At 40.6% G+C, this 18,819-nt stretch overlaps 1 protein-coding gene across 2 annotated transcripts in view; it reads left to right on the plus strand.

Annotated features, from left to right (window-relative positions):
• The window catches only part of STAG1 (STAG1 cohesin complex component), a 166,126-nt gene that overhangs the window by 92,646 nt on the left and 54,661 nt on the right, over positions 1 to 18,819 (plus strand). For both annotated transcript variants that reach the window (XM_083868709.1, XM_083868708.1), the window contains exons 6-10: positions 601 to 677; positions 2,908 to 3,112; positions 5,569 to 5,720; positions 9,829 to 9,902; positions 17,530 to 17,653. In XM_083868709.1, the coding sequence (XP_083724835.1) occupies positions 601 to 677; positions 2,908 to 3,112; positions 5,569 to 5,720; positions 9,829 to 9,902; positions 17,530 to 17,653 (632 nt within the window). The remainder of the gene's footprint in view (positions 1 to 600; positions 678 to 2,907; positions 3,113 to 5,568; positions 5,721 to 9,828; positions 9,903 to 17,529; positions 17,654 to 18,819) is intronic.

The raw sequence follows: 18,819 nt of genomic DNA on the forward strand, positions 1-18,819 counted from the left end.
AGGGGGAGTGGAAAATCTGTATGAAAGAATAACAGAGATACAGTTACTGCTTCTGGTGCTGATCTGGCTCAGGCCTTGGCTGAGCCCTTGGAGCCTTTGGGTTTGGAAAATGTGCCTCAGTCAATGAACCATGCTGGTCCTGAGCTCTGAGCACTGTGAAAACTCCCAGTCGTGCATGGAGAACATGGGAATCTGTCATCAGGACATTCAGCATGGAAAGTGCAGAATCACCAGGAGTGGCTGTGAAACTGAAAGATGGTTCTCATTTGATTTTGCACACAAAACTGAAAGCCTTGGGTAGCTGCATGACCCAAGTCCTCCATGGCTATCACTGCTTTATCACACTTGCTTGGCTGCCAAGAGTGAAAGGATGGAAAATGGTACTAATTCCTTGTTTGAAAGCACATTACAGGACAGATGAGTTCTCTTTCCCAACTTCTTCAATAAACAGCCTTTTTCAAAGCATTCCTGTTATTGTTGCACTCTGCATATTCTTATATGTGTCACTGAGCTGTTTGTTTAGCAGCAGAAAAACATTGATGTTTTGATGTAGCAAAACCCCGTTGTGTTCATTTCTTTTGTTTTTTCATTACATTACAGGTACAGTACGAATTGAAATGTTCAGGAACATGCAAAATGCAGAAATCATAAGGAAAATGACAGAAGAATTTGATGAGGTAGAGTATACAAATAGTTGTTTGAAGCATTATGAAATATATTACCATATACTTCTGGTTTGAACTAAAAATGCAATGGGACAGTAGATAAATACTGTCACAGTATGAGAAACTAACAAGCAAAGAGCAACTTCAGCTGTTGGATGTTGAGTAACAAGGCAGAGAGAGATTGATCAGAGCAGGCAGGAGGAGGAACTGGAGAACTTTCATCCCACTGAGAGTGGTGGTGGCATTCTGGGTGCTGAGCTTCAGCTCCTGGGAGTGCCATTGTACAACAAAGAGCTCCAGATTCCTGACACATCATATTCCTGAGACAGGATTACAGCATTCTGCTCTGTTTTCTCTGTGCAAATTAATGTTTTGTGCATTTTAAATGGCAGTTTAAACCAAATAGGAACTTGACATGAAAATTACCATTTTGGAACAGTGATACAGAAAGAAATACTCTTTCATAAGATTTAAGCATTTTGTTTGAAACAAGGAAATTACAATTCAGACTGGGTACCTTCTGTCAAAATAAACATGTTCCTAATGGTGAATGCCTTTTAGCTTTGAGATTTCTGTGAAAACACAGAAAACTGTGTTTTCTTTGACTTTTGGTGTATAAAAAGCTGAATATCTTGAGTGTTCATTTTGTTCAGTGAGGAAAACTAAAGCTGGAGCAGGAATTTCAGTATGACAGCAGTGTCTCTGACCTGCTCTAAATAAAATGCCAAGGCTTTGATTCAAAAAGTTAAGCAGGAAAACAATTAATACAAGAAATGCTCTTTTTCAGGATGTACTTATACACAATTTCCTTCTTTGCCGTGGCCTTGAACAACAAAATGTTTTAGGAAATGCCCGACTTACAGCCACAGGGGTGCTCCTTTTGCTGGATGATTGTCCCATAGTTGATGAAGAAAGTATTTTTCAAAAAACCCCCTTTTTAAAACTGTCAAAGTTTTTTCTTACAGGAGGAGAAAACCTCTTTGTATAAATGTATTTAAAAGCAACATCTCTCAAAGAGTTACAGTCACTGGGACATAGTCTTTCTCTATTACCTAAAGCTTTTCGGAACTTCTATAGTTCTAAAAAAAAGTTTCTGTTCTAGCTTCTGCCTTAATGTTTGAATGGATTTGTGAGAGAATTTGTTGGGCTTAGTACAAAAGCATAAAAATATGAGTCCTAGGCTGCAACCCAATGAATATTTTGAAATCTGGAATAAAGTGTTGGCATTTCATCTGTAATAGCTCCCCCAGTGCCCCAGAAATCCCAAATTGTCCCATTGTTCCACAGGTGCTGTAGGAATCAGCTGGCTGCTGGCCTGAATTTTGCATTTATGGCAGGGATTGAAGTATTGATTTTCCTCCTCCTGAGTGGAGAAATGCTTGTGCAGGGTTTAAGTGATGAAAATGATATTGTTTACAAAGTTCACTTTGGGACAGGGAATTCCATGGACATCCATTGACTGCACTGTTTGGCTGCTTGGCTTAGGAGTACAGGTGTTTTGTAGGTGAATTCCCTCATAATTCTTGTGCTAGAGTTGACAGGGGGGACAGTCTTCCTGTAATACAGTGTGTATAGTGAATTTAGTTAGAGCAGACCTGGAGAGGCGTTAAATGAACATGCCTAGTCCAATCTTGTAATAATTTTTTGAAGATGAAGTGTATGAATCTGTAGTAAAATTTCCACTACTGATATCAGAAGGCAAGTTTTACCACCAGAAAAAGGCAGCATTTGCAAGATAAAACAGGACAGGGTTTGCTTTTGGATAAGGAAACTGTAAGTTTGAGCAAAGCAAAGTTTGGGGGGAGGGGCAGCCAGCTGATTAGAATATTAACCTGGAGTTGAAGTGGGGATGGAGAATGACTCACTGTCAATCACACAAGTCTTTCTTTAGGTTTTGACCTTAAATACTTTGAAATATTCCTGTCTCATCCCTCACTCCCACTTCCTAACTGAGGATACAATTAAAAGAATTAAAACTTGATGCTTATTTTGTACCACACAGAGCCAATACTGCAAGTGGAAAACAGTTACAATGATGTCTCTGCAGAAGTGGTTTCATGCCAACGAGTCTCCCTGTTTATTGATGAATACTGCGTTGGTTTTATTTGTTATTCTCCCTTGGCTTGGAGGAACAAGATGATGTTTAGTTTAGAGCCGTAGGCCACAATGGCTACACCAACATTAAAATAAATTAAATGAGCAGACCTTTAACACTTGATCTTTTTCTTCTGTTGCTCTGCAGGACAGTGGCGATTATCCCCTGACCATGCCCGGGCCTCAGTGGAAGAAGTTCCGCTCCAACTTCTGCGAGTTCATCGGGGTGCTGATCCGGCAGTGCCAGTACAGCATCATCTATGACGAGTACATGATGGACACGGTGATCTCGCTGCTCACCGGCCTCTCTGACTCACAGGTCCGCGCCTTCCGGCACACCAGCACGCTGGCTGGTGAGTGACCTGCCACACCGGGGCTGCCACAGGGCTTGCCACTCCTTACACACTGCCAGGAGTGCTTGTAGTTTGGGTTGAGGTGGACCCTGACCAGCATTAAAACTGTGGGGAAGCTTCATCAAATCCGAGTACCGCATATGGTACAACTATACTTAAAGTACTCCTTTTTTATTTGGAAAGTGGTGTGCTGAGGTGTTTAGGGATTCCTGTCATCCCCAGGTCCTCCAGTGAATCCTGAGAATCAAAAGTGGTGTGCCTATCTCTTATATTTTGCTATTAATTGTTCACTACTTGTACAATACGTTGGAGTAATTTTGTATTTTAGAGTATAAATCTATTCCAAAGATTTATCAGGACAGTTGTATTATCAAAGAGTTTCCATTCACCAGAAAAATAATCTATGCCTTAACTCTGAAGAAGCATAAGGTTTGGGATTACAGGGCCATGGTTGGAGGGCTTCCTGTCTTCTGCCTGCAACCACATTACCTTTCAGTGCAGCTGCCTCACCTAAGGAGAGCCCTGGGTGTATCATTAGATAGAAATGGGCTTTCCTTACGTATTTCATCACACCTGTATGGGATGTCTCCTCTAAGAGGGATGAATTGCTCTCCACAAGGAACTATTTTTCTCAATTACAGAGCATTACTGTGGTGGCTGGCTTGGGTGTAGGTGTCTACAGCTGGTCATGTCAGGTGATAAGAAATCCATCTTATTGCAGGGTTCATAGATCATGCCAGATACTTGAAACTCTTACAGCAGACATTTGTCATAATCTGAATGTTTCTATGGCCAATATTTATTACTATTTAGTCTTTCCACAATCAGCCTCATACACATTTTTACAGCTTCAAGTGTACCAATACTCAGTGTTAAACAAATACAATCAGAATTTATTTAAAATTTCATCTCTTGTTATGAATCAAAGTTAGAGGCAGGTTTCCAATGATATTGAAAAAACAACTCCAGATTTGAATGGATTTTGATTTTAAAAGTGAAACCCAAACCCTTCAGCTCAGAGTGACTGAACTCGTTTGGAATGGCATTGCTTTGTGTTCTTCACCATACTTAGCAGTGGGATGGTAAAACCATGAATAATGCAGGCTTAAGCTTCCAGGTTTGGAGTTTCCTCTTCAAATTCAGTATTCCAAGGTGAGCACTGTTTAAGCCTAGATACCCTGCTGGAAATCAATGTCTATTATTTAAACTGTATTCCTTTCCATCTGATGCTGTGTCCATTTCTGGGTGGTTTTGATTTGCTGTTTGCTCAGACTGTGATTGATTGATTCATGGGGAAGAATTTCTGGAGTGAGCACTGTGGTCTCTGGGATTGATTGGTCCATCCCTACATGGGCCATTGCAGGGATGCCCATCATAGATGGGAGCTGCCAAAGATCTCAGTATTTACCACTGACAATACATGCCATTCATTTATTTGCTTGTTGTAACAAGCTTGAGGCTTTGTTTTGATTCTACAAATTTCCTTCAGACTGTTTTTAGTACATTTAATTGCAGTTCCAAAGAGTAGAGGTCAACATGGTGCCATGGAGCTCAGTCTTGATAAAGTTTTTGAAAATCTACTTGTAGACTGGCATTTTATCTTGAAGGAGTGTTTGTAGGTCCTTGTTTTCAGTTTTCCTCTGTGCTAGTCACTTGGAATGAGAGATGATTCACTGTAGGAAGAAGTACCTGTAGGTTACCAGTTTTGAGCTATAGCAGAGTAAATCAATCCAAGTAGCCTCACTTTACTATTTGTGTGGTTGCTTTTCTACCTGAAGCAATGCTGCATATTTAGAGGAGCATGTAAAGAGGATGTGATGGTTCATTGCATTATTTTGCTGGTTTTTCAATATTGTAAAATGTGTTGTAGAATGTAACCACACAGAACTTGAGACAGACCCTTATTAATGTTTTTTGTAAAAGTAAATTTTAGTACTGAAAAGCAGACACAAACAATATCATATCCAGCATGTGTAAAAATAAAAATGGCATTTTTATATGGCTGCACAGCTGCCTTTAGAGCCGTGTCAGACCAGCATTCAGAGAAGCTGTGCTGTGGTCACTTGTGAACTGAGCCATCCTCAGCAGCCGTTGGTTCAGGTCACCCTTAGCAGGAGCCATCTCCACTGGCTCTGTTCTGTGCAGAAGTTGCTGTAACTCCCCAGCAGCTGCCTTCATGGTGCCCTGGTGCTGCAGGCTCACGTGCTGGCTCCCTGGTGCACTCAAAGCTTGTCTGGAGAAGACAGCAAGGAGCACTGCCTGCAGCTCAGTGTGGGGTATAGACTCTGGTTCTGAGCATGGGCCAATGACCTGGGTATTGCCTGGGTGGAAGTGCCTTTCCAGGTGACTCTGCCAGGGTTGAGGGGCTTTTTGCTGTGAGTATGGATCTGCTGAGGAAATATTTTCTGAGCTCTGACTACAGGTAAAGAGTCATAATCTGTCTTGTGCCTTTGCAGCTATGAAGCTTATGACTGCTCTTGTGAATGTTGCCTTAAACCTGAGCATTCATCAGGACAATACACAGAGGCAGTATGAAGCTGAGAGAAACAAAATGATTGGCAAAAGAGCTAACGAAAGATTGGAGCTGCTGCTTCAGAAAAGAAAAGAGGCAAGTGAAAAGACAAATTTTTTTTCCTGGTTCATATGCATTCCCTCCCAACAGAAAGCCCAGAGTGGTTTGTGAGTGGAGTACCACAGTGAGAAAGAGCTTAGTTCTGCAGTGGTGTTTGTGTGATCCCAAGCACACTACTTAAATCCTGTATTGCCACATTCAGTTGAGTTTGTGGCACTGTTCTGCATGCAAAGGAGAATTCTGTTCTCAGGCTTCTATGCGTGACCAGGCAGGAAGAGTCTCAAACTGTAAGCAGTCATTGTTCTGATGATGCAGAAGGATTCTGACAAGAGGATCACACGTTCCCTCCCTCCACTGCCCAGTTTTCCCCTTGATCACTGCAGTTATTCCACAGTGTCTCATTAGTACTTCTCTTTTAGCTGCTTTCAGGAAACACTGGAGTTGAGGCTATAGCACCTGTTCTCAGGGAGAAGGAGCTAGGGAGACATTAAAGTCGCCTTTAGTAAGTACCAGTCTGGCATTAGGTGAGACAAAACATTAGAAGGTTGCTGTAATCTTTCCTAAATGAAGTATTATATCACAGGAAATTTCAGTTTTAGAGGTGTACTTAAATTTAAAGATGACAAGTAGAAAATTAATACATATACACCCAAACAACCATAATGTGTAAAGCTGCCAAGTAAAACTCATAAGATAAACTGAAAAGTCAAAGTTTGTATGGCTTAGATTTAAATTTATGATTTAATAGATTAATTTTGAATTTTCTCCACCACTGTTTTACTTTGTGGCAATTAAGGATGTCTGGGTGTTTTGCCTGTGTGCACCTTGAATTCCTTTAGGTGTAACTTTGACTCAGAATTGCTTGACTTCATAGTCTTTGTCTGGGGATAATTACAATTAAGCATTTTTATTTTATCCCTATGATCTGTAGCACAACTTTATTTGGTTTTCATAATTCTTGAAAAGCATGCATTAAGGTACAATGCAGAAACAATCTCTCCTGCCCAAACTGTGAGAGAAACATTTTTAATTAAATATTAAATTGAATGTGAGTTCTAAAACATTTTGAAAATCCAAATAGCTGGAACAGAGTTTATATTCCACATTTGTTGATTGTTGCTTTGAATTTGCAGAGGACAAAGGCACTAATAGCTCTGATTACCTTGGGCTGGTGGCTCTGTGGCTGGGGATTCCTCTGTGCCCGTTCCCCTGGCTGTTCTTTCAGAGCTCCAGGACATCCTCTCTCTGGGGAGCTGTAGCAAGGATGCCCAGGCTGCACGGGGAGCCTTGACAGGAGAAAGAACATTTCTTAGTCCTTACCTTTGGTTCTGTGTGTTCAGGGGCTCTCATCTCACTGGCTCATGACAGCTGAGCAAAGCATTGCCTAGGAACAGCCAGATGGAGTATTTCAGTGGGGTTAAACACACCAGGGGCACCTGGGCGCAAGAGATCTTTTAGGATTAGATGGTTTCATGCTCTGTGTAAGAATTCCTGACATGATACTGTATATTCCCAGTGTTTAAATACTCTGAATTGACAGTGGCATTCTGTGCTGGCACTTCCTCAGTTGATTCTTTGATGAAGTGCCATCCTAACAACCCCTCCTGAGCACATACATGTGCATGTGTTGGTCTTCATGAACTGACAGAAGGACAGTTCACCAACTGAGTGTGGCAAGTTAGTCTGAAGCAGAGGAGATGGAGCACTGGCTGAAGTGTTTCATCCTCATACCATCATCTACAGGCCTGGTGGGAAAGCCATATGTGGAGCTCTGTCTTATCAATGAGATTTTCAGCTCAAGTGGATGATTTAAGTAGCAATATGCCACAAAGCAGGGAACATTGTCTTTTTGTATCTGCCAGTAGTAATTCAAATTTTGTGCTTGTCATACATGTCTTTTTGAGCTTCCAAACCTGCTTGCAGAGTCAACGAGAGAATGTTTCCCTCATTTTTTACCTTTGTTTAAGAGGGGGAGTGTTAAATCATTTTTGTATTGCTAAGAGCAGGAGTCCCAAGACACAGATGCTCTCTCAAGGTGCTTGAAGTTAAGCACTCAGATTCAAGTGCATGGTTTAAAAAACTTGGAAGTGTAGAAAGCAGTTAGAGTTTCAGAGAAAATTCATTACTGAATCTAAAATACATTTGAGAATTGTATCCTTTAAATGTTAGTACACAGAGGTAAAAAGCATCTCACACAGACTTGCTGAATCCCTGATTCCTCTTCCACACCAGCTGTGTATTATCTGGATACCTGTACCAGGTGATCATTTACCATGTTTATAGTGAACTGTAAATTCTGTGCAGAAGAAGAGGGAGGAAACCATCCATGCTATCCCTTTGTCTGTGCTGCTCGAGCCTCTACCATGCTGCTTCAGTTTGCATTCAGAGAGATGGCAAAATACTTTTTTTCAGAATCTCGACTTTCTCATGGCTCGGAAAGTCCATCCTCTCCTACCTGTCTTCTGTGATGTGGTTTTATACCAAGAAATCATTCCCTGAGTTCTCTGTGAATTTACACTTCCAGGGCCCTGATAATTTTTCAGAAAGCCTCCTGAGGCTTCTTGGTTGGTTCCCATCCTTGTTTTACTGCACAGCCTGTGCTAGGCTGTCTCTACCCCCATGTTGCTGTGGATGTTTCCCTGCTTGTAGCCTGTGGACTCATCCAGCTGGGGTGTGATTAGGAACTCACAGTCCCCTTTGGGTTATGAATTCTCAAACAAGCATTTAGTCTGTGCTCATTTGGGTTGAGCTGCAAATAGTGCTTTTCCCAGAGGCCATGTCTAAATATGCTTGGTTCATGTATGCAGAGCTGGTGTGGACCCAGCTCCTCCCTTTGTACATAATCCCTTTTACTATGAAATTAGTTTCTTTGGCAGGCTTTTGACTATTTAGTCAAGAGCCCTCAGTGCCTTGGTTTCTCCACATGCAAAATGGAGACAACACCTCCTTACACTGTAGTGAACTGGGAGGTTTCACTCCCTGAGTCCTGAAGCTACTTGAGCTCATGCCTGGAAGACGTAGTAGAAATATTTGGCTGAAAAATAGAAGCCCTTAGGTGAAAGTGTTTCAGAGCTCATGCCATGCAGGAGGTCAGACCAGCTGATCACAATTTTACCTCTGGCTTTAAAACCTTTTATCTGTTAAATATATACATCCATAATTATACAGGTTTAATTATTTTATGCATATGTGCACTTTACCTGCAAGGCTCTGTTGTGGTTTTCCTGCTGTGAGAGTGTGGGCAAATTTACATTCCCACATGGTGCTGTACTTGGACTGTAATGAACACCTTGATGGAAGAATGATGGCTGCTCCAAAAGCTGATTGGGTTAAATTGGTGTCATCTTATTAACAAAACTGCATTTAGGTGTAATTAACTTATACTTACTTTAGTACAACATCTGACAGTATGAAAATACTGTAATTAATTCTGAGTTGTGTTAACATATTAATTAACACAAGGGAAGATATCCGTAGTACTTGCAGAATGTGCTCATATCACCCAAGAAGTGAAAAGATTTTTAAGAAAATGTTCTTCTTTATAAAAACATGCTCATAACACGTTTTCATTTGGAATTGGGCTTGGTTTCTTGCAGTCTAAGGCCTGGATGTCAGGTGTGGTCCAGTCCTGGAAATCTTCCTGCTTCTGAAACCCAGTTAATGTGGGTGCTGAAGCTCAAGCAACTGACAGTCTCTTACTTAAGATGGAGAACATCTTCAACTCCTTTCTTTAAATAGAACATTAATATTTTCAAAACTAATCTGTAACCAGCTTTGTTTCTGCAGCTGTCACTCAGCTCTGTGTTTTCTCTGTGAACACAGCACTGGTGAAATTACTGCACACATTGTCTCTACTTGTCTCATTTTCAGTAGCAAAAGTATGATCACTTCAAATAACTGATTTGAGAGACTAAATTGATATTTGTAGTGAATGTTAATTTTTTTCCATTAAGACATTGCATATATAAATGTAAATATTTGTATGTGTATGCACACAATATAGGCGTGTGCTGGAAAAGCAAAAATGGTGAATTTACTCAAGTGCTCTTCCAAGGTCTTTTAAGGTTTCCCAATAGAGAATTGTAAAATACCAAATTATAATAAGCAATGATCTTTTATTTATTTTGTGTTTTGTTTTTCACAGCTACAAGAAAACCAAGATGAAATCGAAAATATGATGAACTCTATTTTTAAGGGTATATTTGTTCATAGATACCGGTAAGAAAATGCATGTTCCAATAGGCTCTGCTAACAAAGTGTGGTCATAAGGAAAGTCAAGGGTAGTTTCTGGGTTGATTTCTTCTGATGTAATATTCTAGATGCTACAAGATCACTGTCAAAAACATTTGAAGTTATGGAAGAATATACAAGTTGTAACCTCTATTAATTACTCAATAGAGCCATGCACACAACTTTATTTTAATTCAGTAGGCAGCTTTAAAGGGTTGTGGGAGACATTGGCTTTGAATCTTTGCATTTTGAAAAGTTGTCCATGTTGGGAGGACAGAAATGCCATATCTTAAGAATAATCAAATAATTACTGCGTGTCATGGAATAGCAGTTGTCCTCCAGCCCAGCCTGCATTTCCTTTTGTACATCTTGGGTGTAAACAGCAAATTTGGAATATGGTTTCCCAGAGAAGAGTTGTCTTTAAAATAGGTTTTGGATTGTTGTGTGTCACAAGATGCCTCAGAGTATCTGCATCACCTTGGTGCAACCAGCTCTTTAAATGTTAATTGACTTGCTGAAATCAAAAGATAAAATTCAAGGGTACTAAACTATGCAATTAACCTTTCAGATTTCAGTTCTGCTTTAAAGGTTTATAAGTTGTGGAATCTTTTTAGGAAAATGGTGGGAAAATAGGGTGTCTGAGAAGAGGGTTAGAAGGTGAAGAGGAACCCATAATTCAGTTGGACAGAGGGATGATTGTAATTTGGAGAAAAGCACCCAGGAAACCAGGAAGGTGCTCGTGTCAACTAATGTGTGAGTGTGAGCAGCACAGTGGGGTTGGAGAGTGGCTCCTCAGTACCTGAGCATGGAAAGAAAGTTCATGGGTTATGGTCAGGAAGCCTTGAGCTGCTTGGCAGCAGGAGGATGGGTATGGAGAGCCAGCAGGTAAATGAGTGTGCCAGATCAGTGTAGCACTCACCATTTTGTTTGGAGAGCAGCTTTCATGGCATAGGTAAAAAAGCTGAAGAAATTAAATTCTAAGAGTGTTTGCATTTTTATCCCTTCAGAACTTAGTATATTATATCAAACAAAACATTGCTTTAAAATATCCTTAGTACTTCATGCTCGTGTGGGGTTGGAAGAAGACTCATCCTTTTGGTGTGGTCTGCATTCTGGTGCTTTTGCTTTTTCTTTTGAAATCCTCCTTTTGTAAAAAAGTTTCTTTTCATGTCTCCTCCCACCACTAGGAGAGACCTGATTTTACTGATGTTGCTGTAAAAAAGGAGAGACCAAATAAATAAACTCCATCCCTGCCCTGGAAAAAGGTGCCCATGGTGGCCCTATCAGACCAGTGGGGAATCGACTGAAACCAGACAGGTGGTGGCACCACTTGTGCCACTGTTCAGAGGGGTCAGGAGGAACCTGTTCCCACCCTGCCCCCTGAGCCACCTGTGTTAGCACCAGCCATCCCTGACCTTTTGGGGAGCCCCAAAGAGTCTCTTACAACACACACCAAACTATGAGTAATGATACACAGCAGAGAGCACAGAGTGAGACTCCTGCACTCACAGTTGGATGAGAAAATAGAGGGGGAAAATGTCTGTATGAAACCCAGCTAATTGATGACAAAGCCCATGGGGGATAAAATGTAAAGGATTTTGACCTATTATCTGCTTTCATAACTTCTTAATTTCTTGAACCTTCCTTCTTTCAAATAGTTCAAGTTATTTTTAAACTTCACATGGTTTTACAAGCCTTAGACCATGCATAAGTGGTGATGATTTTGAAAGAATGTTATTTTAATTATTCCCAGAGAATAAGTCCCATCCTTCAGTATGATTCAGACTCAGCCGTAGTGATTCATGCTTAGTGACCTTTGTAGCTTAACTGCCAAGTCCTTGACCTAAACAAAACCCCCAAAACTGTTTCATTCAGAATGGGTCTTTTGCCAAGTGTTGCAGTGAGGTTACATTTTGTTTTTGTAGATTGGCCTCCAGTTTAGTGGAAGATGTCAGTGCTTACTTCTCTTATCAAGAAAAAAAAAAAAAAGATTTGCAGAAATAGCTAAATAGTTTTCTAGGCATAATGCTAGTCTAGTGTGAACAGCAGATTTGGTCAAAAACTAAAATATTCTTAATAAGCATGCAAGAAATGTACCCATCTCACTGTATATTGCCTTTTATTTGTTCTCACTAAGTTTCTGTGGCTTTATGATATGTTTGGTTGTCCAATGGTTTTTTATCCTTTGATATTTTTTTACATTAAAAATGGGTTTTAAACTTTTTTTTTTTTTTTAACTGAAGTCAAAAGCTGAAAATTGCTTGCAAGATACATGTGTATAAAAAAAGGAGCAGAGGTCTATTTCTTCTTTTCAGTTTTATCTCATATCAGAGATGACTGAATTGAGATAATTGCCACATGGCTGCTCAGATGTAATGAGTATTTATAAGATGTTCATCCCTCTGAATCATGATCTGAGGTGTCACAATTTCAGTTTGGGTCTTTCCCTGCCTAGGACTTAGCACTGTGTGTCTAGACAGATTCCCCTTTCAGAGGGTGAGACTGACAGATCTCAGATTTCAGTCCCATTCATAACATCTTTTTTGTTTTGAGTGCCTAAAGACATTTTCCTCCAGGTGTGACTGTCCAGAAAAACAGAACTGTTACAGTTTTAGCTTATGGCAGACCAGAATGGGAATCCTCACACTGATGGACACAGTAGGTTTGAGAATTTATGCAGGGCATGAGCCTATCCTGAGGTAATGTTTTTCAGTACTGGCAAACAAGGTAAACCTTGCCAAATCTAGATGCCATTGTCATTTTTATGGAGAAGATGCTTCTGTCTCCTTCCAAGGTGTTCCTTTGCCTGCTACAGAGTAAATAGAATTACAATGACAAGTTATATGGGAATTCCACTGTGGGAAACAAGACACAGCAAAAAGGGAGAAGGAGTTATTGGATGGCAGTTTGATGAGGAAGCACAAACTAGTCAGCACAGGGAAATAAAACATAAACCAAACCAGAGAAAAATCCTTCTCCCCGCACCTTAAATGTGTCATCCTAAGGAGGCAAAACATGCAAGGAAATGTATTATGGTTTTAGATATGTTTGAAAAAACAAACAGAAATTACCGGTGTCACTTAAAGGCATTAAAAAAAAAAAAAGAGAAGGCAAAAAGTTACATCATTTAATTTGAGTTTGACCTTTCTGTGAAGTTTAAAAGCACATACTGCTCCCTTCCCTACAGAGCTGTGCCTCATACTTCATACAAGCAAAAGTGTTAGGACAGGAACTCTTTGAGAAACACTGGGGTCAGAGGTACATAAAGCTACATCTCAGAATCCACATCATGCCTTCAAACAATAAATTCCTTGGTCTGGCAGGAGCACTGGATAATCAGCCTAGTAACAGGCTATTGGAATAGATATTAAATAGCCACTATGCACAGAAGCATATAGGAATGTGTGCCAGCCTCTCCCATGAATGGGATATGCAGTGAGCATTCACGAGAATTTTTGGAAGTTGGCTCTGAACTCTTGTTTTTCTTACCCTTCTTCTTTTATGGGGTCCTAATTCAGCTCCAGAGATGAGAGTCATAGAAAAAATAAGTAGAAAAGACATTTTTGTCTAGTTCTCATTATAGTTACATCTTCAAAATGTTTCTAAACTGACAGGCAGCCCAAGAGATGGGCCCAGTTCTGTCCAAGTGACAGTAGTGTGGTCCTGTGCAGCTGCTCCATTTCCTGTCCCTTGGGTGGGAGTTTGAGCTTCCATCCCACAGAAGGCCTAAGGCAGTGAGTCACCCTTGGTCCTATCCTTGTTAGAAAGTTTTCCTTATAGACTAACTCTCAGCCCAACCCATTGACTGAAATATCTATGTTTTTCTGTTCATGCTGTTTTGCCTGTTGAGTGATACCACTGTCTTCTGGTGGTTATCTGCAGTTCTGGCTGCCTCAGAACAAGGTGTGAGAAGCAGCATCTCCAGTGGTTAGATTGGGCAAGCAGGGGCAGTGAGAGTTGTCAGGCTCCTTTAGGAGCTTCCAAGAAGCCTTGAAGCAGTTCCTGCTCTGCTGGTCACCTCCAGGCCATGCCTTGGTCTGACTGAGCACTGGCAGTGCTGTAGGGTGTGAGCATCCAGGGCACTGCACGTCAGCCAGGTTTGCTTAGAGGACTTTCAGTTTAGTCCTGATTAACCTCATGAGTTTGTGATTAAATAGACTGAAAGAACCTGTGAGATGGAGCTGAAGCTGACAGCCACTCCAGCAACCCTGAGGACACTGCTCTGCACCTGACATTTCCCTAATATCCATCAGAGACTCTGTGGCTCAGGTCCTGAAGACTTCTGGCCTTAATCACAATTCTTGTGTGTACTTTGGCATGAAAGGCACACTGAAGTTGGAGTGGCACTGCTAAAATCTGTTTCCTGGCACTGCTGTGGTTTGTCCTAAGGTTTATGGGCTTGCCTTGTCAAGCCAAAATTTTAAAAGGAAATGCAGAATTTCTTACCTGAACCCCTTTTGTCAAATCTTTTCAGAAGTTGCATCATGGAGGATCTCTTTACTTACCCAGAGTAGGAACTTAGGCTGTGAACTGTGCTGTAAATATTTTCCCTTTGTAGAACTTGCTTTGCAGATTGTGCAAATCTTCATGTCTGAGATCTGTAGATGCCATGTTGGTTTTTATCTCTGTGCTGGACTAGATTCTATTTCTTTCTAGAAGCATTTAGCAAGTAATACAAGCTTACATCACTAATTTATAATTATGATAATTAATAATGCATTCATTATTCCAAAAACACTTCTAGTGCAGGTATAATTAGTATTTATATGTTCTTGTGTCATCCAGAAATAATGTGTATTTTCAAAAAGCTAAACAATTCAGAGTGACTCTGACCAGAAGCTAAAATGTATTTAACTGTCTAAAAATTAGAAGAAAATAATTACAGTTTAATGACAAGCAATTATGACATTGATGGCAAAGGGACAGAGATATTTTTTTGCCTGTTTTGTGTTTGATGCAGCGTTGTATGGACATGGAGTCTGTGGTAGTGATTCCTGCAGGAACACAAGTGATTCTGATCAGTGACAGTTACCTGGAAGGTGATGTGGAGTGGGAAGTGGTGTCTCTTAAGTTCCCCTGCTTCTCCAGCAGCTTGAGTGTTTGCTGGTCTCACATGCCTTAGCCATGATTCTGTCTCATTTTCAATTATACTGGAAATGTTAAATTCTTATTATACTAAATCTCTTAATCAGCTGAATAGCTTTTTTTTTTTTTTTTTTAAATTTTATTTTTTTATTAGGAGCTTGGAGTGAGTGTCTATAGTGCTGAGGGATCCCTGAGAAGGCTTTTGAATCAAGAAGCAGTTTTTCACTGTCTGCCTAGGGAAGTTTGAATGCACTCTTAGAGAAAACACGATTTTTCCTGCTCTTTGGCTGGCTGTGTTGCATGATTAAATAGTTGTTGACATGTAGGTTCTTTTAGGGATTGCTATTAAATCCTTCCAAAACCCTTTACAGTTAGTAAATTTATAAGGTGGTGAAATAACCTACTTGGATGTGAGGACCCAGGCTGTCATCCCCTCATAAGAATGTCTTCCTCACTACTTTGTGTTGCTACAGATGTGGCTCCCCATTTTTTCTTGATTTATATTTACTACTCTGTTAGGGTTTTCTGTAAGTGTTGCATTCTTCCAACTATGTTTTGCTTTTAAAATAGTTTAAGAGTAACTCCATATAAGAGAATTACTAATCCAGTTCGTTGTATGTATGAAGCAATGTACAATTAAACACACATGCATATATATATATATATATATATATATATATAGTCATTGTTTTTTAGTCATAGTTTTAACTAAAACTTGTCTTCATTATGGCTGCCTTTCCCATAAGGAATGCAGTTTTTAACCCTTGAGTGTGATATTTAGCACATTGGTCCTTACACTACTTACTTAACCCTGCTTGAGAAATCCCTGGTAGGAGCAGCTTGTTTGATGCCCTGCCTGCTCCTAATGCAGCTTGTCTCCATTGGGGATTGCCCCTGACCTTGGTTCTGAGGTTACAGAGGCTTCAGGAAGCTGGACAGACCAGATTTACTGATGCTGGGAAATTGTTAGAATGAATGTTTTTCATAGGCAAAGAGAGAGAACGGCAGTGGTTTGGTGGCATTCACACAGGTGTCTCCCTCATGTTATTGCATTAAATGCATTACATGCTGCTGGTGCTTTTCTGCTGTTCCAGCAGTGCAGTTTCCTCCAAGTTGAATTCAAATGCTGAGACTTGGGTGGAGAAGTTCCCCCTGGCCATGTGTGATGTTGGGCTTGGTTCATGGTCCCTGTGGGAGCCCTGGGTTCCAGCTCAGGGTCTGGAAGGTCAGGGACAGGACAAAGGCACTGGATCAGCTGGGCCAGCCTGCAGGAGGGGGAAGTACATAGTTCATAGTACATAGTATAGTGTCACTAGGGGTTTGCTGCACTGAGTTAGGGCCATGAACCTGTCTGGACCAGAAGAGTTGAGTGCATTTTATTTATATTTTGTGAGATTGCTGGCTTTTAGAAAAACTTTCTCATTTTTACAATTATTGAAGATTGGAATTTTTCTTCCCATAAATTAAATTTCATTTTGGAGCTCTGTTGGTCTGATTTAGAATTAAATTGATGTTTATTACTTTTCCAAAAAGATTTTTTTTAATAAAAATACAAACCAAGGATCTCAGTTACAATCAAGTCCAGTGTTTGCAAAGCACCAGACATTCCCTTCTTCTCTGCAGTGACTCTTTGTGTTCTTGTATTACAGCTGAAATTTGGAACTGTGAGGCAGTGCCAGCTGGAGTGGCACAAGTGATTTCTCATGGTAACAGATGTCCCAGAGATGGAATTACTGAAGGGACAGATGGCCCCCATCCCTTTTCCCGTTGTTTCATTATTAGTAAAGATGCCATGCTCCTTGTCAGGCAGGCAGGAAAGTGCCAATCAGATGGAAAGCATTTCCATCCTGGTCTCCTTAGGTAACCTCTCCAGTTTCCTGCCACCTCTCCCCCCTAAGCAGCTGATGAATCTGACTGAGATATGTCTTTGCTTCTTCCATGACTCTCCACAGTCAGAATGTAGGATAAAATCAAGAAAATGGGAAGAAACCAATGTTAAAGTGCAAAATTCTCATGGGTTTTGTCGTAAGGGTGTTCATGGGGGGTATGAAATGAGATCTCTTTGTGTAGCAAATTCCACTGTGCTCCTCTGGCAGGTGCCTTTGGCTAAACCAAATAGCTTCTCCCACCTTGCAATGGTTCTGCACCTCGGGCTGGAGACAGGGCTGCAAAGCAAATGTCAGTGATGCTGTTTCAGAAATGATTACCCAGAGGAGGTTTGTCGTTTGGGTTCATAATACTCTTTGAAAAGAGAGAGGTTGAAGATGGAGTAATAGACTAAGAAGCAAACTAGGGTGAGAATTTCTTTACATAGAGATAATGCAGGAGCATATATAAACACTGGAAATATTAGTGAGTAGAAGGATGTAGAGGAACAGAAAATAATGATATGGCAGTAAGAACAGTGACAATCCTCACCTAGTGAGGTTCATGACAAGTAAAGCAAAATATTATAGCTATGGCAATGGGAATGAGAAGTACATGTGTCTGTAATCTGGCTAATCCTTGTTCTTTTCTTTTTCCATATTAGTGATGCTATTGCTGAGATTAGAGCTGTCTGTATTGAAGAAATTGGTGTCTGGATGAAAATGTACAGTGATGCCTTCCTGAATGATAGTTATTTAAAATATGTTGGTTGGACACTACATGACAGGGTGAGTATTGTGTATTCCCACACACAGCACAGTGCTCTGGAGGCAGCTGCTGCTGTTCCACTGCCCAGCACAGCATCATCCTTGGCTTGCAAAGAGATTGTTCTGTTTCCTCACCTGGTGTCTTTCAATCAGGTCACTTCCAGGTATTGGCTTAAATTAGCAGGCAGTACTCCTTGGTCCCTGTGCTTTTCATGTGTTCAGTCTCTGAAGTATCTTGATAGAAATCCTTCCATGGAACTTTTCTGTTGATTACAAGAGAAAGTCTCCTCAGAGCACCCCTGAGAGCCTCAGTGTCTGAAGCAGAGTGGAAAAGGGATTTCCATGTGTCATACATTTACCTTGCCCAAAGGTTAGAGGAAAAAAGGAAATGTCTCTGTCCTCAATAGACACCACTGGTTCCACAAACAGTGGAGTTCTCATCAGTTCACTTTCCCTTCCTTGAAGAATCTTTTCAAGGTTTTCTTTAGCTTTTTCTTCAGAAAACTGTTGAAACACCAGATGGAAGGAAAAAAGTTTTCTGTCAGCACAGTTAGTACTGATGGTAACCACCCAGTTCCTGCAGCAAGAGGAGCCCATTCTGGGTGCTGACAGAGCACTTTGCACTTCTGCCTGGGGGGTTTTGTTCACCAGGCAGCAGTGGGACTGGCTGTGCTCCCATTCCCACCAAAACCACTTGAATCACTTGGTTTACTCTAAACTCCCTTGCTAACACTATCCAAGGAATACAGAGGAGACTTACAGTGCTGTTGAAATGTTCATCAGATTCCAGCATCCTGATTCAGACTCTTCTCCTTTTGTAGGAGCACTGCTGGAAAAATATTGTAAGTCTGCAAGTTCATTCTGATGACTTGTATAACTGATAGTTAACAGCTGATTCTTTAAAAATGTTACTCTCTTAAAAACCTCAAACATCATCTTAATATTTAGGCTCTGACTTGGTCACTCTATGCTGAATTCTGAGTTACGCAGATGTTGGCTTTCACTAACAATAGAAGTCAGCTGTTGGTGCTGGTACTTTTAAGTACAGCTGCCAGGAATCTGCATCTTGCCTTCATTTGGATGAGCAGTTCACTTGTTAATAGTATCCTCTAGACATGGGATTTCTTTCTAAGCCTGTAGTTCTCAAACTTTTCCTTTACAAATTTCCCGCAAACTTTTACATTAGA

The sequence above is a fragment of the Zosterops lateralis genome (assembly GCF_965231275.1).
Source record: "Zosterops lateralis genome assembly, chromosome: 10".
Taxonomy (NCBI): Eukaryota; Metazoa; Chordata; class Aves; order Passeriformes; family Zosteropidae; genus Zosterops; species Zosterops lateralis.